General features: G+C 37.3%; 1 protein-coding gene across 5 annotated transcripts in view; it reads left to right on the forward strand.

Moving 5' to 3' along the window:
- Positions 1-16,253, forward strand: part of YEATS2 (YEATS domain containing 2) — a 122,630-nt gene that overhangs the window by 18,560 nt on the left and 87,817 nt on the right. For all 5 annotated transcript variants that reach the window (XR_004811824.2, XM_049105664.1, XM_025451321.3 and 2 more), the window contains exons 2-4: positions 7,634-7,751; positions 11,711-11,808; positions 12,726-12,818. Coding sequence is in view for 4 of the 5 variants with exons in the window: in XM_049105664.1 (XP_048961621.1) it covers positions 7,652-7,751; positions 11,711-11,808; positions 12,726-12,818 (291 nt within the window). In the remaining variant the exon portion in view is untranslated. The remainder of the gene's footprint in view (positions 1-7,633; positions 7,752-11,710; positions 11,809-12,725; positions 12,819-16,253) is intronic.

Here is a 16,253-nt window from a genome sequence, read left to right on the forward strand (position 1 = left end):
CTCCCTGCATGGAGCCTGCTTCTCCCTCTGCCTGTGTCTCTGCCTTTCTCTCTCTCTCTCTCTCTCTCTCTCTCTCTCTCTGTCATGAACAAATAAATAAATAAATCTTTAAAAAATAAAAAATAAAACAATAAACACAAACTTTGCCCATCCCTTTATTTTAAACATTTAGCTATAATACCTTTCAAAATGTAGAAATATCAAATAGATTTGTAAGTATCAGGAGTGATAAAAGTTACCATAAGCTAGTGGTTATGTTCCCTGTGGGTATTTGTATTTTGACACGTATCTGTTATCCCTTCATTTACTTATTCAGCAAATAATGTATTGAGAGTGCCCAGGAACTTTGGAAGGGAAGATAGGGAAAGCTGTGTTGGATAGTATGATTAAGGAAGGCCTTCTTTGACAAGGTAGACATTTGAGCTGGGGTCTAGAAAAGCTAACTTGGGGAAAGTGCATTCCAGGTAGAGGGAACCTTAAGTCCAAAAATCCTAAGGAGAGACACCTGGCTGGCTCAGTTGATAGAATGTGTGATTCTTGATCTTGGAGTTGTGAGTTCAAGCCCTGTGTTGGGCATAGAGCTTACTTAAACAAAACCAAAATCCTAAGGAAAGATTGAGGTGTATTTGAAGAATAGAAAGGACCAATGTGTCTGGATCTTAATGATTAAGGATGATGAGGCAGGCAGGGCTCAATTCATGTAAGATCTTGTGGGTCATGTTAAGGAGTGTGCTTTTATTCTTAAGTGTTATGGAAAGTCATTGGCAGATTTTGAGCAGGGGATGACATGATTAGATAAATATCTTAATAGTCCTAATGTAAATTGAAGTGGTTTACATTCAGTGAAATGCACAGATTTTTGTGTACAGTTGGATAAGTTTTCACAGTTGCATATGCCCATGCGATCCACACCCTTAAGATAAATTTTCTCATCCCAAAAAGTTCCTTTGTTCTTCCCAGTCTGTCCTCACCATCAGCACCTGAACTATTATCCTCTTTTCTTTCATTATAGATTGTCTGTTCTAAAACTTCATATAAATGGAATCATTTTTAAAAAATGGAATCATTTATGTATGTGCTTATGTGTCTGGCTTCTTTCACTTTCCAAGATGAGTTTTTTTTTTTTTTTTTTTTAGATTTATTTGGGAGAGAAAATGTGCGTGTGTGTGGAGGAGGTGAGGAGCAGTCTGTTTTTTGTTTTTGTTTTTTTTTTAAAGTTTGTTTATTTGTTTATTTATTTATTTATTTGACAGCATGTCCATGTGCCTACTTTCTGGGGGAGAAGCACAGGGAGAGAAGGACAAGCAGGGTCCATGCTGAGTATGGAGCCGATTGGTCATGGGGGTCAGTCAACCTCAGGACCCCAAGATCATGACCTGAGCCAAAATCCAGAGTGGGACTCTTAACTGACTGAGCCACCCAGGTGCCCCTGTAATTGTATTTTTAATTATACAATTTCCTTTTAAAATTATTTTTTTCTTGAGGTTTATTCCAAAGTATAGAACACTACAAAGTATAGATAGAACAAGGTTTTGTTTTGCTTTTGATCTTTAACTTTTTTCAAAAACTCTGACTTGTTTATGTTAATTTGAATGGGTATGATTGGGTACTTTTGCTTTCTTACTTGTAGGGGAAAATTTACTTTTTAGGTTTAAATTGACAGTATTTACTTTTTTTTTTTTTAATGTGAGTTCTAGGCCCAGTATGGGGCTGAACTCACAACCCCAGTACCATGAGTCACATGCTCTACTGACTGAGCCAGCCAGGTGCTCTGACGTTTCCTCTTTTTTTTTTTTAATCCAAATCTGTTTATTGGGATAGTTTCCCACTCACCTTGATTCAGGATGCTTTAGGTGCTGCTTCTATCTGAAGGAGCATCCTTCGGTAAGCCTTGTTTTCCTTCTGTAGACTGGCAAAGGACAGTGGAGCAGCTAACACACAAAACTACCTTTTGTGCATGGCTGAACAGGATGGTGATTTTGTAGCCTCCTGGGCACTTCACACATGTGTGAAGTAGGAGTTAGAGCTCCGCTCTAGGCGCTTCTTCTTGTGCTTTCTCTTCTCTCCTGGGGACAGGTGGAAGAGGTCTTCACTAGGAGATGTTCTTCCTCATGCAGAGGTCATCACTGCCAGGAAGTTGTTTACTTTTTATTTTATTTATACATGTATATATATTTTAAATAGGCTCCACACCCAGTATGAGGCTTGAACTCACAGCCCCAAGATCAAGAGTCACACACTGCTCTGACTGAGCCAGCCAGGAGCCCCAAGCTGTTTACTTATTATAATGAGTCTGTTTCAGTGACAAAAATTTTAAATTAGAGGAATCAGCATTATACATGTTTCTGAATATGGATTTGGTCCCATAATATGGAAGAAATCCTTTCTCACAGACTAATTATAAGCAGTAATGGATTTTTTTTTTTTTGTAGCAGTTCACATTTACCATCTCCATATTGGTTTTATCTGATTCAAAACCTAAAGAGGATTAATAGGACATTTTGTTTCAAAGTTGAATGTAACAATATCTAACAACTGTTCTTATTTCCTTTTCATAAATCTGAAAGTCAGACAAGAATCTGAAGCTTAAGATGACCATGGATCATTTGTTACACATTCCATTCACTTATTAATTACATTATGATGAGAGCATGCCTCAGCAGTTGTTCCCAGCTTTCCTAGCATATACTTGAATGTGGCATGTGTATACCTTAGTGTTTTTGCTAGACCGAAGCAGACATGAATTATTAAAAAATCGCAGTATGGACCTAAATCTTCCTACACCTGTTTATCAGAAGCTCAAATCTATGCCCAAAGTTGACATCAAAGCTTTATTACAAGGCTGCATGAATTATGAATGACCTTGACAGCACAAGTTAACTCATTGGTTTCTTCTTTTTCTATCCCAACCCCTCTACACCCAAATTCTTCTTTTTTTCTCTTCTGTTTCCCTAGTTTTAGAGCAAAAGAGAGTTTTATTTTATCTTTTAAATGAGGGTGAAATAAAATACTCTTTTCTTCAAGGATCCCCAGCCTTCTTGTGGAGGAGCTACTGTTACTCTTGGGAGGTAGGAGGAAAATATTCAGATTATGAAGTCCATGGAATGGATGAGTGAAGGTGATGCTGGATTCACTCATCTTTGCAAATAATCCCATAAGACTCTGGCAAACTGTAGAAGACAGGTGATCACTGAGGAAGTGGTGTTGCGCAGAAACAGATTTGGAGATCTGCTAGAATGTGTCTACTTCTGATTCTAGGTTTATTAGAGAATAGGACGTATGTTTTTTCCCTTCTGCATTAAAGAAGAAGGAATGAGGTATGAGGTTTATTGATTTTTTTTTTTTTTTTGGAATGTATTCTTTATGTAATGGCCCAAGATTTTTTCAGATTGTCTAAAACTCGTTGCAGACCAATTGGGGAAGGCAAGACCTGACTCCCCATTTTTTTTTTTTAATATTTTAAAAAACATTTTATCCATTTATTTATTTGAGTGAGCATGAGAGAGCACAAGCAGGGGGCGCAACAGAGGGAGAAAGAAAAGCAGTGTCTTTCCAGAGCAGGGAGCCCAAAATAGGGCTTGATCCCAGTACTGCAGGATCATGACCTGAAGCAAAGGCAGACATTTAACCGACTGAGCCACCTGGGCACCCCTTGAAAACTTATTTTATTTTTTATTTTATTAGTATTTTTAGTAAGCTCTATACCAAAGGTGGGACTTGAACTCAAGACCCCGAGATTAAGAGTGACATGTTCTACCAACTGAGCCAGCCAGGTATCCCATTACTCTCATTTTTTATAAGCTTTCTTTAGAAACATAAAATAACAGTTGGATTCAGGGCCTCTACAAAAATGAAGACTCATTTATATTCTAAATTAGAGCAGGTACATAATGATGGTGAGGAAACATTAAATGGCTTGGTTCTGGATGTTTATAAATGCTGGAGTTTTTAGAACATTTGAGCTTAGTACACAGCAGTTATAGGAAAAAATGATCTCTGAGATCTAGGATTTAAATATGTATCATTATATAATGGGTCTCTCTCCCAGCTGAATCAATTGAGCCTATCTCAGGGTTGGGTAATAGAGCTGGACTAAACCAAGGAACTTTTAAATTGTTATTTCTGTTTTAATGTTGAATAAAAACATTTTTGAGTTAACATTTTTATTAATTTTATTTTAGAACATCTAAATACCTAAGCAAATACGTATTGTGTATTTTTGCCTTTGGTTAGGTAAATAACCTTTAGTGGTAGATGGTAGAACAAAGGTTTGGAAATCAAGGAGCTCTTCTTGTCTGTTCTGTGTCATAGATTAATGTTCTAAGGAACAACATATAAACTACCCTGAGCCTGTCTTATTATCTGTATATTGTATCAGTAGGCCCTCGCTTCTCGTAAGGGAGTCACTAGCCACAGATGGTTACTGAGCCTTTGAAGTGTGGCTGTTCCAAACTGAGATGTGCTCTAAGTGTAAACTATACACTGGATTTTAAAGACTTGGTACAGAGATAAGAATGTAAAATACCCTTTTTTTTTTTTGGTAAAATATCTTATTGCTAATTTGTTCATATTGATTACATTGTTGGAATGATAATATTTTGAGTACATTGGTTAAGTAAAAGTGTTACTAAAATTAATTTCACCCATTTCGTTTGCCCCCCCCCCTTTAAAAGTAATCTCTACACCCAACGTGGAGTGGAGCTCAAACTCATGACGCTGAGATCAAGAGTCAAAAGCTCTATTGACTGAGCCAGCCAGCTGCCCCCTTTTTTCCTTTTTGAATGTGGCCGCTAGAGAATTTTATTTTATTTTTTAAAAGATTTTATTTAGGGGCACCTGCGCTCAGTCCAGACTCAGTGGTTGAGCATCTGCCTTTGGCTCAGGTCGTGATCCCAGGGTCCTGGGACAGAGTCCCACATCAGACTCCCTGCATGGAGCCTGCTTCTACCTCTGCCTAGGTCTCTGCCTCTCTCTCTCTCTCTCTCTCTCTCTCTCTCTCTCTCTGTGTCTCTCATGAGTAAATAAATAAAATCTTTAAAAATAAAAAATGTTTTTAAATTAAAATTTTTAATTTAAATTTAGTTAATTAACATACAATGTAATATTGGTTTCAGTGGTAGAGGTCAGTAATTCATCAGTCCTGTATAATACCCAGTGCTCATTACATCACATGCCCTCCTTAATGTTCATCACCCAGTTACCCCATCTCCCTGCCCTCCCCTTCTTCCCCTCCAGTGACCCTCAGTTTGTTTCTTATGATTAGGAGTCTCTTATGGTTTGTCACCCTCTCTGATTTCATCTTGCTTTATATTTTCCTCTCTTCCCCTATGATCCTGGGTTGTTTCTTAAATTCCACATATGAGTGAGATCATTTGGTAATTGTCTTTCTCTCATTCTTTCATTTAGCATATCCCCTAGTTCCATCCATACTGTTTCAAATAGCAAGATTTCTTTTTCTTTTTTGATGGCTGAGTAGTAGTCCATTGTATGTATTGTATGCTAATAGTCCACCATATCTTCTTATCCATGCATCTATTGATGGACATCTGGGGTCTTTCCATAGTTTGGCTATTGTGGAAATTGCTGCTATGAACATTGGGGTGCAGGTACCCCTTCGGATCACTACGTTTGTATCTTGAGGCAAATACCCAGTAGTGCAGTTACTGGGTCGTAGGGTAACTCTATTTTCAACTTTTTGAGGAATTTCCAGATGTTTAGAGTGGCTGCACCAGTTTGCATTCCCATCAACAGTGTAAGAGGGTTCCCCTTTCTCCACATCCTCGCCAACATCTGTTGTTTCCTGACTCGTTCATTTTAGCCATTCTGACTGGTGTGAAGTGATACCTCATGGTGGTTTTGATTTGTATTTCCCTGATGGCGAGTGATGTTGAGCATTTTTTCATGTGTCTGTTGGCTATTTATATGTCTTCTTTGGAAAAATGTTTATGTCTTCTGCCCATTTTCTTGATTGAGTTATTTTTCCTTTGGGTGTTGAGTTCTATAACTTCTTTATAAGTTTTGGATACTCGCCCTTTATCTGAGGTGTCATTTGCAATTATCTCCTCCCTTTCTGTAGGTTGTCTTTTGGTTTTGTTGACTATTTCCTTTGCTGTGCAAAAGCTTTTTATCATGATGAAGTCCCAGTAGTTAATTTTTGCCTTTGTTTCCCTTGCCTTTGGAGACATGTTGCTAGAGAATTTTAAATTCCATACTGGGCTTACGTTATATATCTTTTGGATGGGGCTGGTTTGGGCAGCATTTCTTTCTTTCTTTTTTTTTTTTAATTTTTATTTATTTATGATAGTCACAGAGAGAGAGAGAGAGAGAGAGGCAGAGACATAGGCAGAGGGAGAAGCAGGCTCCATGCACCGGGAGCCCGATGTGGGATTCGATCCCAGGTCTCCAGGATCGCGCCCTAGGCCAAAGGCAGGCGCTAAACCGCTGCGCCACCCAGGGATCCCTGGGCAGCATTTCCTAAGCTAACTCATGAAATATTAATAAGTGCTCCATGAAACGTAGTTTGGAAGAGCAACAGTGTCCAGTAGAACTCTTTTGCAGTGATATAAATGTTCTGTATCTGCATTGTCCAATATAGTAATAGCTACTAGCTACTGATGGCTGTTGAACACTTGAAATGTGGCTAGTCCTGAAATGAGAAAAATTGAAATGTACCAGAAAGTAAGTGAATTTTGAATTTATTTTTTTATTTAAAAAAAAATTAATTAACTTTAAATAGCCACATATGGGTAGTTAATGTATTGGGACAGTGCTGATCTAGAAGATTTATGGGATTGTTTTGGTTTGTTTTGTTTTGCAGACCTGTATACATAGGATTTGTTTACTATATTGCAAACTTGCTTAATATATCTATAGGTATGGGTTTTTTATGAGTAATGATAAGTGATCAGTAGCAATAATATTTATTGAGTACCTGTTATATAGTAGGCACTGTGTAAGTACCAGAAAGAAGATTTTATGATAAATTTTTTATTAAGAGCTTAACTATATATATTACTCATGTTTTGTAATATGCTGGTTGCATTGTGAATTCCAAAGTGCTATTTGGGCTTTACCATGTTTTCATCAAAGTCTAGTTTCTTTCCTTTCCTTTTGAGTGCCCTTCTGTGAAAGCCTGGCTTCTTTTGAAAAGTTTAAGCAATGTGCTGACTTGTTAAAAGATTTTCTCTTGAAAGGGAAACCTACACTTTATGACAGATGATGCTGATTTTGTTTTTAGTAAACTTTTTTTTTTTTTTAAGATTTGAGAGAGAGCATGCATGCCTGTGTATGCAGGCATGGGGGGAGGGGATTGGAATAACAGTGGGAGAGGGAGAGCGAGAACTTCAAGCTGTCTCTCTCTCTTCTCAGCCCGATGCTGGGCTCAGTCTCATGATCCTGAGATCATGACTGGAGCTGAAATCAAGAGTTGGATGCTTAACCAACTGAGCCACCCAGGCGCTCCTGTTTATAGTAAACTTTTGAAGTTAGGTTTTTGATTTTAACAAGGGTATGTACATGTTTATACAGAGACTTAAGAGTATCAGTATTGTGTAATATTTTTCCCTTTGTTTTTGTGTGCACATATATTTATTCATACTAGCATCAAGCAGTGTTATTTATTATTACTTCACAGTGAAGAACGAATGTCATCATGTCTGGAATCAAGCGAACAATCAAAGAAACTGACCCTGATTATGAGGATGTATCTGTGGCTCTTCCAAATAAGCGGCATAAAGCAATTGAGAATTCAGGTAAAAATTCACCTGCTTTAGGAAATTATTTATTTTTTTGAGGTATGCTTTCCTATAAGATTTACAGGAACTAAAACAAAATGTATTTCTCCTGTTTCGTATAATTTGAAGAGGGATTAATTAAGTGGTCTGTCAATAGCAATACACCCTGTGTGTTGAAAAAGGCCAGGAAGACAATCATGTAGACAGTGAAAGTGTCAATAATGAGACTGGCTGTAAGTTTTAGCTATCATTGTATGTGAGGCATAACCATAAAATCTTATAATATGTATGCTGCAGTGTGGTAGATGATAATGGGTGGTATATGGATTAAGGTTTTTTTATTGTAATAGTTGTATATTATTTTAATGTCTGTTGGAAAAATGATCTTATAAGTTTTGTAGTTGCATGACTTGTTACATAGGATAAGGCTAAAATTATTTTAAAATATTATGTTAATTAGATGTTTCATATGATTCTCAGATGTGGTGTAGGTAACTTAACGATGGCATATGAGTGATACAAATTTGGGAATTACTGATGTAGTTTAACCTCTGCACTTAGGTGCTAGTAGTTTAGGCTCAGAGACATTAAATTACTTGCCCAAGATCATGTAATTAATTAGTTGAAGAGCAAATCATCAACTATGTGTCTGTAGCAACCCAGAATATTTTAAGCTATCTCAAAAAAAGTTGCTAAATTTGAGTTTTTAAAACAAATTATTGCTGAAATTCATTACTATTTATTTAAATAATCAATGTAAGTTAATAAAACTGGTAAAGAAGGCATCCAAGTCATAAAGTGCTGTAGCTCCACAAAGATTAGTGCCCCTAGAGTTGAGGTGGTGAAACAAAAATCCTTTCTCTAAGTGCAGTCAAGACATACATACCCTCCAAAAGTCTTTGTGGAGCAAAAATTATCAAAGTCTAGTTTCTTTCCTTTCCTTAAATTTCCTTTCCTTTCCTTGAATTGAATTTCAAGTAATGAAAAATTTCACTGCAACCTTTCCCCTTATTCAGTTATAATTCTATTTTTAAGGAAATTATTTCCTTTCAATAAGCCAAATAAATATGAAACTTATATCCTTTACTCCTCAAATGCATCATATGCCATAACTTTTTTAATAAAAATAAGAGTAGGGAAAACTGATTGTTTTAGTAAACATCATAATTTCTGTTAAAATCCCAGATAGTCTGCCTAAGCAGGGACAGTTTTTCCTACTGAGGAACAATTTGCTCTTCCTCTTGATGTCCATACTGTGCCTGCCTAATCCCAAACCATATTTTATTTTTCAGAGTTTTGCTCAAAGTAGATTTGGTAGGATGCTTCTTTTTGCTTATTTTTGTTTTGTTTGTTGGTTTTGTTTTTATTCATTCCATGAAAGATTTAATTTAGAAAAGTTTCTTTCTGAGGAGCTTATGACAAAACCACCTTCAGTGATGACAGTCTCTGACTTCATTCTCCCCTAAGAGTATCTGCTGGTTTCTACAGACAAGGATATATATAGTTATAGTAGAAAATGCTCTTTTTTTCATAATGACACAAGTCAGTCATTTCCATTCATGCAGACATATCCACAAGAATGCTCACTTATATCATTATTGGTTTGAAGTTGCCAGTTTAATGACCTATGTTTTGCAGGGAGAGAGTGACATGGTATCAAGGGGTCCAAATTTTCTCTGCAATTTTTCATATACTCCGAAGCATGAGTGAACATCATTTTTTTCATATTATACAGAATCATTTTTACAAAATTCCAAGTTTTTCTTTTTTAAAGATTTTATTTTTAAGTAATCTCTACACCCAATGTGGGGCTTGAATTTACAACCCCAGGATCAAGAGTCACATGCTGTACTGACTGAGCCAGCCAGGTGCCCCCAAATCCCAGGTTTTTCAAACAATCATTTGGCTCCCTTGTATCTGATATTTTAAACTCTGAGTTGCATATTACTTTGAGTCATTGTCATCTGAATTCTATCACCTTTACAGCATTCTTTTCTTTTTTTTTTTTTGTTTCAAGTTTTTTTTTTTTTTTTTCAAGTTTTTTTTTTTAAAGCTATATTTGTTTGAGAGAGAAGGGTGAGAGTATGACAGGGGGTAAGGGGAGAAGGAGAGAATCTCAAGCAGACACCATGATACTGGGCTATATATCTCATGCACCTTAAGATCATGACCTGAACTGAAACCAAGAGTCAGACACTTACCTGACTGTGCCACCTGGGTACCCCCTCTTGAGTTTTTATTTAAATTCTAGTTAATGTATAGTATAATATTACTTTCAAGAGTAGAGGCTTTTTTTTTTTTTTTTTTTTTGTAAAGAGAGAATGGACAGCAAGGGGCAGAGAGAGAGAGAGAGAATCCCAAGCAGGCTCCACACCCAGAGTGGAGCCTGATGCAGAGTCTGATGTGGGGCCTAATCTCATGACCTTGAGATCATGACTTGAATCAAAATCAAGAGTCAGATGCATAACCAACTGAGCCATCCAGGCAGCCCAGAAGCATTTTCTTTACCTTTGAATTCTTTTTTTGGTCACTGTTTTATGTAGTTGTGATCAGGAACTGAATTGCTTGCTAGATCCTTTTCTACAGAGGGAAGCTTGTTGCCTTCTTACAAACCGCTCTTATGTCACAGACTACCTCTCCTCTAGCTAACTCTTCTATTTTCTTTGTCTTTGGGACTATGGTTTTTCACAGGTCACCAAATACTTCTCTCAGAATCTTAATGGATTTCTTTTTCTTATACAGTAATTTTATTTTGGTGTAATTCCAAACAAAAATTGCAAGGATACTTGTATGTCTTTTATCCAGATTAATTTGCCAGTTGTTTATATTTTTGCCTCATTGATTTATCAGTCTTTTTACCCACCCCCAAATACACATACTCTGAGATGCGTCTGTGCATGCAGGTATATATGCATATCATTCTTTTTAAATCATTGGATAATAAATTGGAAACCTGTAAATGTAGGTGTATTTCTTTTCTTTTTCTTTTTTTTTTTTTTGTAGGTGTATTTCTTAAGGAGATTCTCTTATGGTAATCACAGTACTATTATCAGAAGCAGGAATTTTAACATTCATCCATTACATTATGTAACATCCAGTCCATATTCAGGTGTTACCAGTTTCTCAGTATTGTGTAAATATTTTACCTTCTCTAGGATCCAGTCCAGGATCACACATGGCATTTTGTTGTCATCTCTTTAGTCTCTTTTTTTTTTTTAATATATTTTTTTAAATTTTTATTTATGATAGTCATATCACAGAGAGAGAGAGAGAGAGAGAGAGAGAGAGAGGCAGAGGGAGAAGCAGGCTCCATGCACCGGGAGCCCGACGTGGGATTCGATCCCGGGTCTCCAGGATCGCGCCCTGGGCCAAAGGCAGGCGCTAAACCGCTGCGCCACCCAGGGATCCCCTCTTTAGTCTCTTTTAATCTCAACCTTTCTACCTTTCTTGACTCTAATGTGTGAAGCATGTAAAGCCAGTTATTTTGCAGAATGTCCTTCAGTTTAGGTTTCTTTGATGTTCCCTGTAATTAGATTTAGGATTTTGGCCAGAATGCCTTTGAGTGATGCATGTCAGAAAACACAGGAAGTCAGTTTGCCTCCATATTAATGATGTTAACTTTTCATTATTGGTTGAAGTGACGGCCACTAAGTTTATCTACATAGAAGTTATCCTGAGTTTCTTTTTTTTTTTTTTTTTTTTTTTTTTAATTTTTATTTATTTATGATAGTCACACACACACACAGAGAGAGAGAGAGAGAGGCAGAGACACAGGCAGAGGGAGAAGCAGGCTCCATGCACCGGGAGCCCGACGTGGGATTCGATCCCGGGTCTCCAGGATCGCGCCCTGGGCCAAAGGCAGGCGCTTAACCGCTGCGCCACCCAGGGATCCCTATCCTGAGTTTCTTCTATTGCATACTGACTTAAGACAGTCACTGATTAATTAGACCTTGGATTATTTTATGTTCTTTGTGCAGCTCGAGATGCTGCTGTGCAGAAGATCGAGACTATTATCAAGGAACAATTTGCACTTGAAATGAAGAATAAGGAACATGAAATTGAAGTCATTGACCAGGTATAATGGTGATAAAAAAAACAAGAGGTGCCTGGGTGGCTCAGTTGGTTAAGCTTCTGTCTTTGGCTCAGGTCTTGATCCCAGGGTCCTGAGATTGAGCCCCACTTTGGGCTCTCTATTCATCAAAGGGCCTGCTTCTCTCTCCCTCTGCCACTCCCTCTGCTTGTGCTCTCTCCCTCCTTCTCTCTCTCTGTCACATAAATAAAATCTTTAAAACAACAATAACAAACCTGTTACAAAAAAAAAAAAAAAAATCTGTTGAGGTAGAATGTTGATTTTCATCTTTGCTGTTCTTTCTTTCAAGATTTACTTATTAGGGAGAGAGAGTGCATGGGAGCAGCAGGGAGGGGCAGAGGGAGAGGGAGAAGCAGACTCATCACTGAGCAGGGAGCCAGATGCAGACGTGGGGCTCAGTTCCAGGACCCTGAGATTATGACCTGAGCCAAAATCAAGAGTCAGATGCTTAACTGGCTGAGCCACCCAGGCACAGTCCCCCTTCCTGTTCTTTTAAAAAGAGTGTTCTCATTTTGGAAAAAAGCATATGCCTTTTTTTTTTCCTATAAATGAAATTGCAGAAAAATATAATGAAAAAAATTACTTGAAATTCCATCCTATAAGGTAATACCTTTTTGCTCTCTGCTCAATATTTTTGTGGACATTTCTCAGTGATTATGTATACATATACATAAATATTACATATTAACTTGTCTATATTTGTAAACATTGGCTTTTGTCATTCTTTTAAAAAGTCTTTTGCCCATTTGATAGGTGGAAATAGTCATTTTTGTTTGCCTTTCTTTGATTATTAGAGAATTGAGCTTTCAGTCCTTTGTATTTCTTATTTTATTAACTTTTTTATAGTTTATCTCTTATGTCATTTCTATTTTTTAAAGTAACAGGTTAACATTTGTTTTTAGCGACTGATTGAGGCAAGAAGGATGATGGATAAACTTCGTGCCTGCATTGTTGCAAACTATTATGCTTCTGCAGGACTTCTAAAAGTTTCTGAGGTAAGTTTTCCTCATATACAGTCATTTCTGGCTATCCATATTTGTTGTGTGAAGGGGAAATTAGTGTTGATGTGAAATTCCTGCTTTTGAAATGTTCTTATATTGACCTTTGGAATTCAAGAAGCCTAGCGTACGTACCTTCTTGGAAAATACATAAACTGTCAGTAATCCTAAGTATCATTTTTTCCTTTATTTATTTTTTATTTTTTTACTTAGAGAAAAAGCACATGTGCCTGGGATTGGGGAGGGGGCAGAGGGAGAAAGAGAGCAAGAATCTTACGCAGGCTCCATGTCCAGCTTGGATGCTGATACAGTGCTTGATCTCATGACCCTGAGATCATAACCTGAGCTGAGATCAGGAGTCGTACACTTAACCAACTGAGCTGCCGGGCACCCCTACATTTTTTCCTTGATGTTAAATCCTTCTCCAGCTAATATTTAGCACTGTTGCTAGGCTTTATAGATAGAAAGTTGAGTGAGACCCTATTCTAACTTGCCTTTTTCTTCATTTGATTATGGTCGGCTTGGAGTAAGTTATAGATAGATTTTCCTAGTGAACAGCAATTTGTAGTTTCAGTAGATACACCCTATTCAGGAAACCCTGATTTTTCCCTCAATTTTTATGAAAAATTTCAAATACACAGAAAAGATGAAATAAGCACCCATTTATGCATCACTTAGATTCACTATTTTAATGTTTTGTCATCTTTGCTTTATCCATCTTATTTTTCTTTTTTTTTTTTTTTAATTTTTTTTTTTTAATTTATTTATGATAGTCACAGAGAGAGAGAGAGAGAGGCGCAGAGACACAGACAGAGGGAGAAGCAGGCTCCATGCACCGGGAGCCCGATGTGGGATTCGATCCCGGGTCTCCAGGATCGCGCCCTGGGCCAAAGGCAGGCGCCAAACCGCTGCACCACCCAGGGATCTCTCCATCTTATTTTTCTGTAAAATATTTGAAAATAAGTTCCAGGCATCATGACACCTCACCCCTAAGTACTCAAATCATGTATTTCCTACAGGATATTCTTCTGTGACTTTTTTTTTTTTTTTTTTTTTTTTTAAGATTTTATTTATTCATGAGAGAGGCAGAGAGAGAGAGAGAGAGGCAGACACACAGGCAGAGGGAGAAGCAGGTTCCATGCAGAGAGCCCAATGTGGGACTCGATTCTGAGATCCCAGGATCATGCCCTGGGCTGAAGGCAGGCGCTAAACTGCTGAGCCACCCAGGGATCTCCTTCTGTGACTTCTTGATATTATTTGATAACCATTCCATATTCAGATTTTCCTAGTCGTCCTCAAAATATTTTTTAAACCTGATTTTTTGACATAGGATCTAATCAAGGTTCATGGGCTACATTTGGTGGTTTTGTTTCTCTAGACTCATTTTATCTGATCACCTCCCCCCCCCCCCCCCCCCCCCCCGATAATGTGGACTTATTTAAAGAGATCCGGCCAGACTATCCCACACTTTGGGTTTATTTTTTTTTCCTTGGGTTAGTCCCTCATTCCCTCTATTTTTCTGTAAACTGGTAGTTGGGTATAAAGATTTGGTTAAAATTAGAGGGTTTTGGCAATAATACTTCATAGGTGATGCTGTATATCTTATTGTATCAAATCAGGAGACCTAGTAATCAGGTTGTCCTACTGTTTGGGATATTAAGTGTAATCACTTAATGTGATTGCTACTGGATCGCTCCAATTATAAAGGAATGTCATTAGAGTTGAACTGAAACAGAAGTGTTTCTTCTTGTTTGAGATTTTGATAATTTCAGCATATAACTTTTGTTCATTTTTCATTCAGTTAGAATGGTGGCAGGGCTGGGGAAGGTGTGATGTCATACTGGTTTACATTGTTCCCTGTGGTTTTTATGGATAAGAAGTACTGTGTTTTGGCTTTCATGTCATCCTATATTGCTTGAGGGTACCTGGCATTGGAGATACTCCCATGTTGTCTTAGAGAAATCTGGAGCATTATTTGAATTTAATCTTAGAGGATAGATGGTTGTTTCTTCTACCACAGGAGTTTCCATAATACATACTAGTCTTGAACTATTTTTTAGAGCTACTGTAACAAATTACCACAAGCTTCGTGGCTTAAAACAAGAGGAATTTATTATCTCATGATTCTGGAGGCTAACAGTCCAAAATCAAGGTGTTACTGGACGATGTTCTCTCTGAAGGCCCTAGGGAAGGATCCTTCATCACCTTCTCCTACCTTCTGGTAGTTACTGGCAAACCTTAGCATTCCTTGGCTTGTGGCTACATCAGTCCAGTTTTTGCCTCTATCTTCACATGGATGTTTTCCCTCTTAAGTGTCGCCACAGTTTCTCTCTCTCCACATTTCCCTCTTATTAGTAAGCCCTAATCCAGTATGACATCACCTTAACTTGATTGTATCTGCAAAGACTCTATTTCCAGATAAAGTCACATTCACAGGTTCAGGGTGGATATGAATTTTTGGAAGACAACTCTTCACCCAGGGTAGATTTTAGTGTCATCTGTTACGTGGCTTGCTATCAGATTCAACAAGATGGATATTACAGGCTAGCAACTGTATGACGTGGGACTTGTAGCAACTCTGTTTGTAGAGCTGGTTGTCCATTTAATGTTTTGTTGTTGTTGTTTTAAGATTTACTTATTTATTTATTTGAAAATGAGAGCACAGCAGGGATTGGGGAGCAGAAGGAGAGAGGAACTTAAGAGAGAGGAACTTGAGCCGACTCTGCTTTGAGTGGGAGCCCGGCATAGGGCTTGATCTCATGACCTGAGCTGAAGCCAAGAGTTAGATGCTTAAATGATTGTGCCATGAGGCAACACCCTCCCCCCACCTTTTTTTTAAGTGATTAGCAGTTCTGAACTGTGTTATTTGGTAGTCTAGAAGTAGACTGATATTTTTTTCCTGTTATATTTTGATTAGTGTTTATTCAAGGATATTGAGGTGTAGTTTTGTCTATTATGGTCTACTATTTAATTTTTTAATTTTCTGTAACAAAATACATCACAGCTCTAGAAAATAACCTTTATTATTGAGATTCAGTAATTTTGTTACTTTGAAATACTAGTTTCTGGCTCCTTTCTTCTCACTAAATTATGTTAATTGCACAGTTTTTAAAAGCTGGGCTTCCTGGGAACTGTAGAGTGTATCTCATTATAAGAGAATACACTGTATTTTGTATCCAAGTAACAAGATACACAAAAATACTCCAGGCTTCAGTACTGGACTGATGACAAGCTTCATATGTAAGTATTAATCGTTTTAAAGCATTCTGTACTACATTTTGTGGGAGCCATTTTACCATATACATTTTTTAAAATCTTTGTATCTTTTATGGTAACATTTTATTTAGAGCAATTGATGTGTTAAAGCAGTGTGAGGCTTATTTTTTTAAAAGTCAAATCTTACTTTCCATAATTTACTATATGTTTACCTTT

The sequence above is a fragment of the Canis lupus genome, chromosome 34 (genome assembly GCF_003254725.2).
Source record: "Canis lupus dingo isolate Sandy chromosome 34, ASM325472v2, whole genome shotgun sequence".
In the NCBI taxonomy this organism is placed as follows: Eukaryota; Metazoa; Chordata; class Mammalia; order Carnivora; family Canidae; genus Canis; species Canis lupus.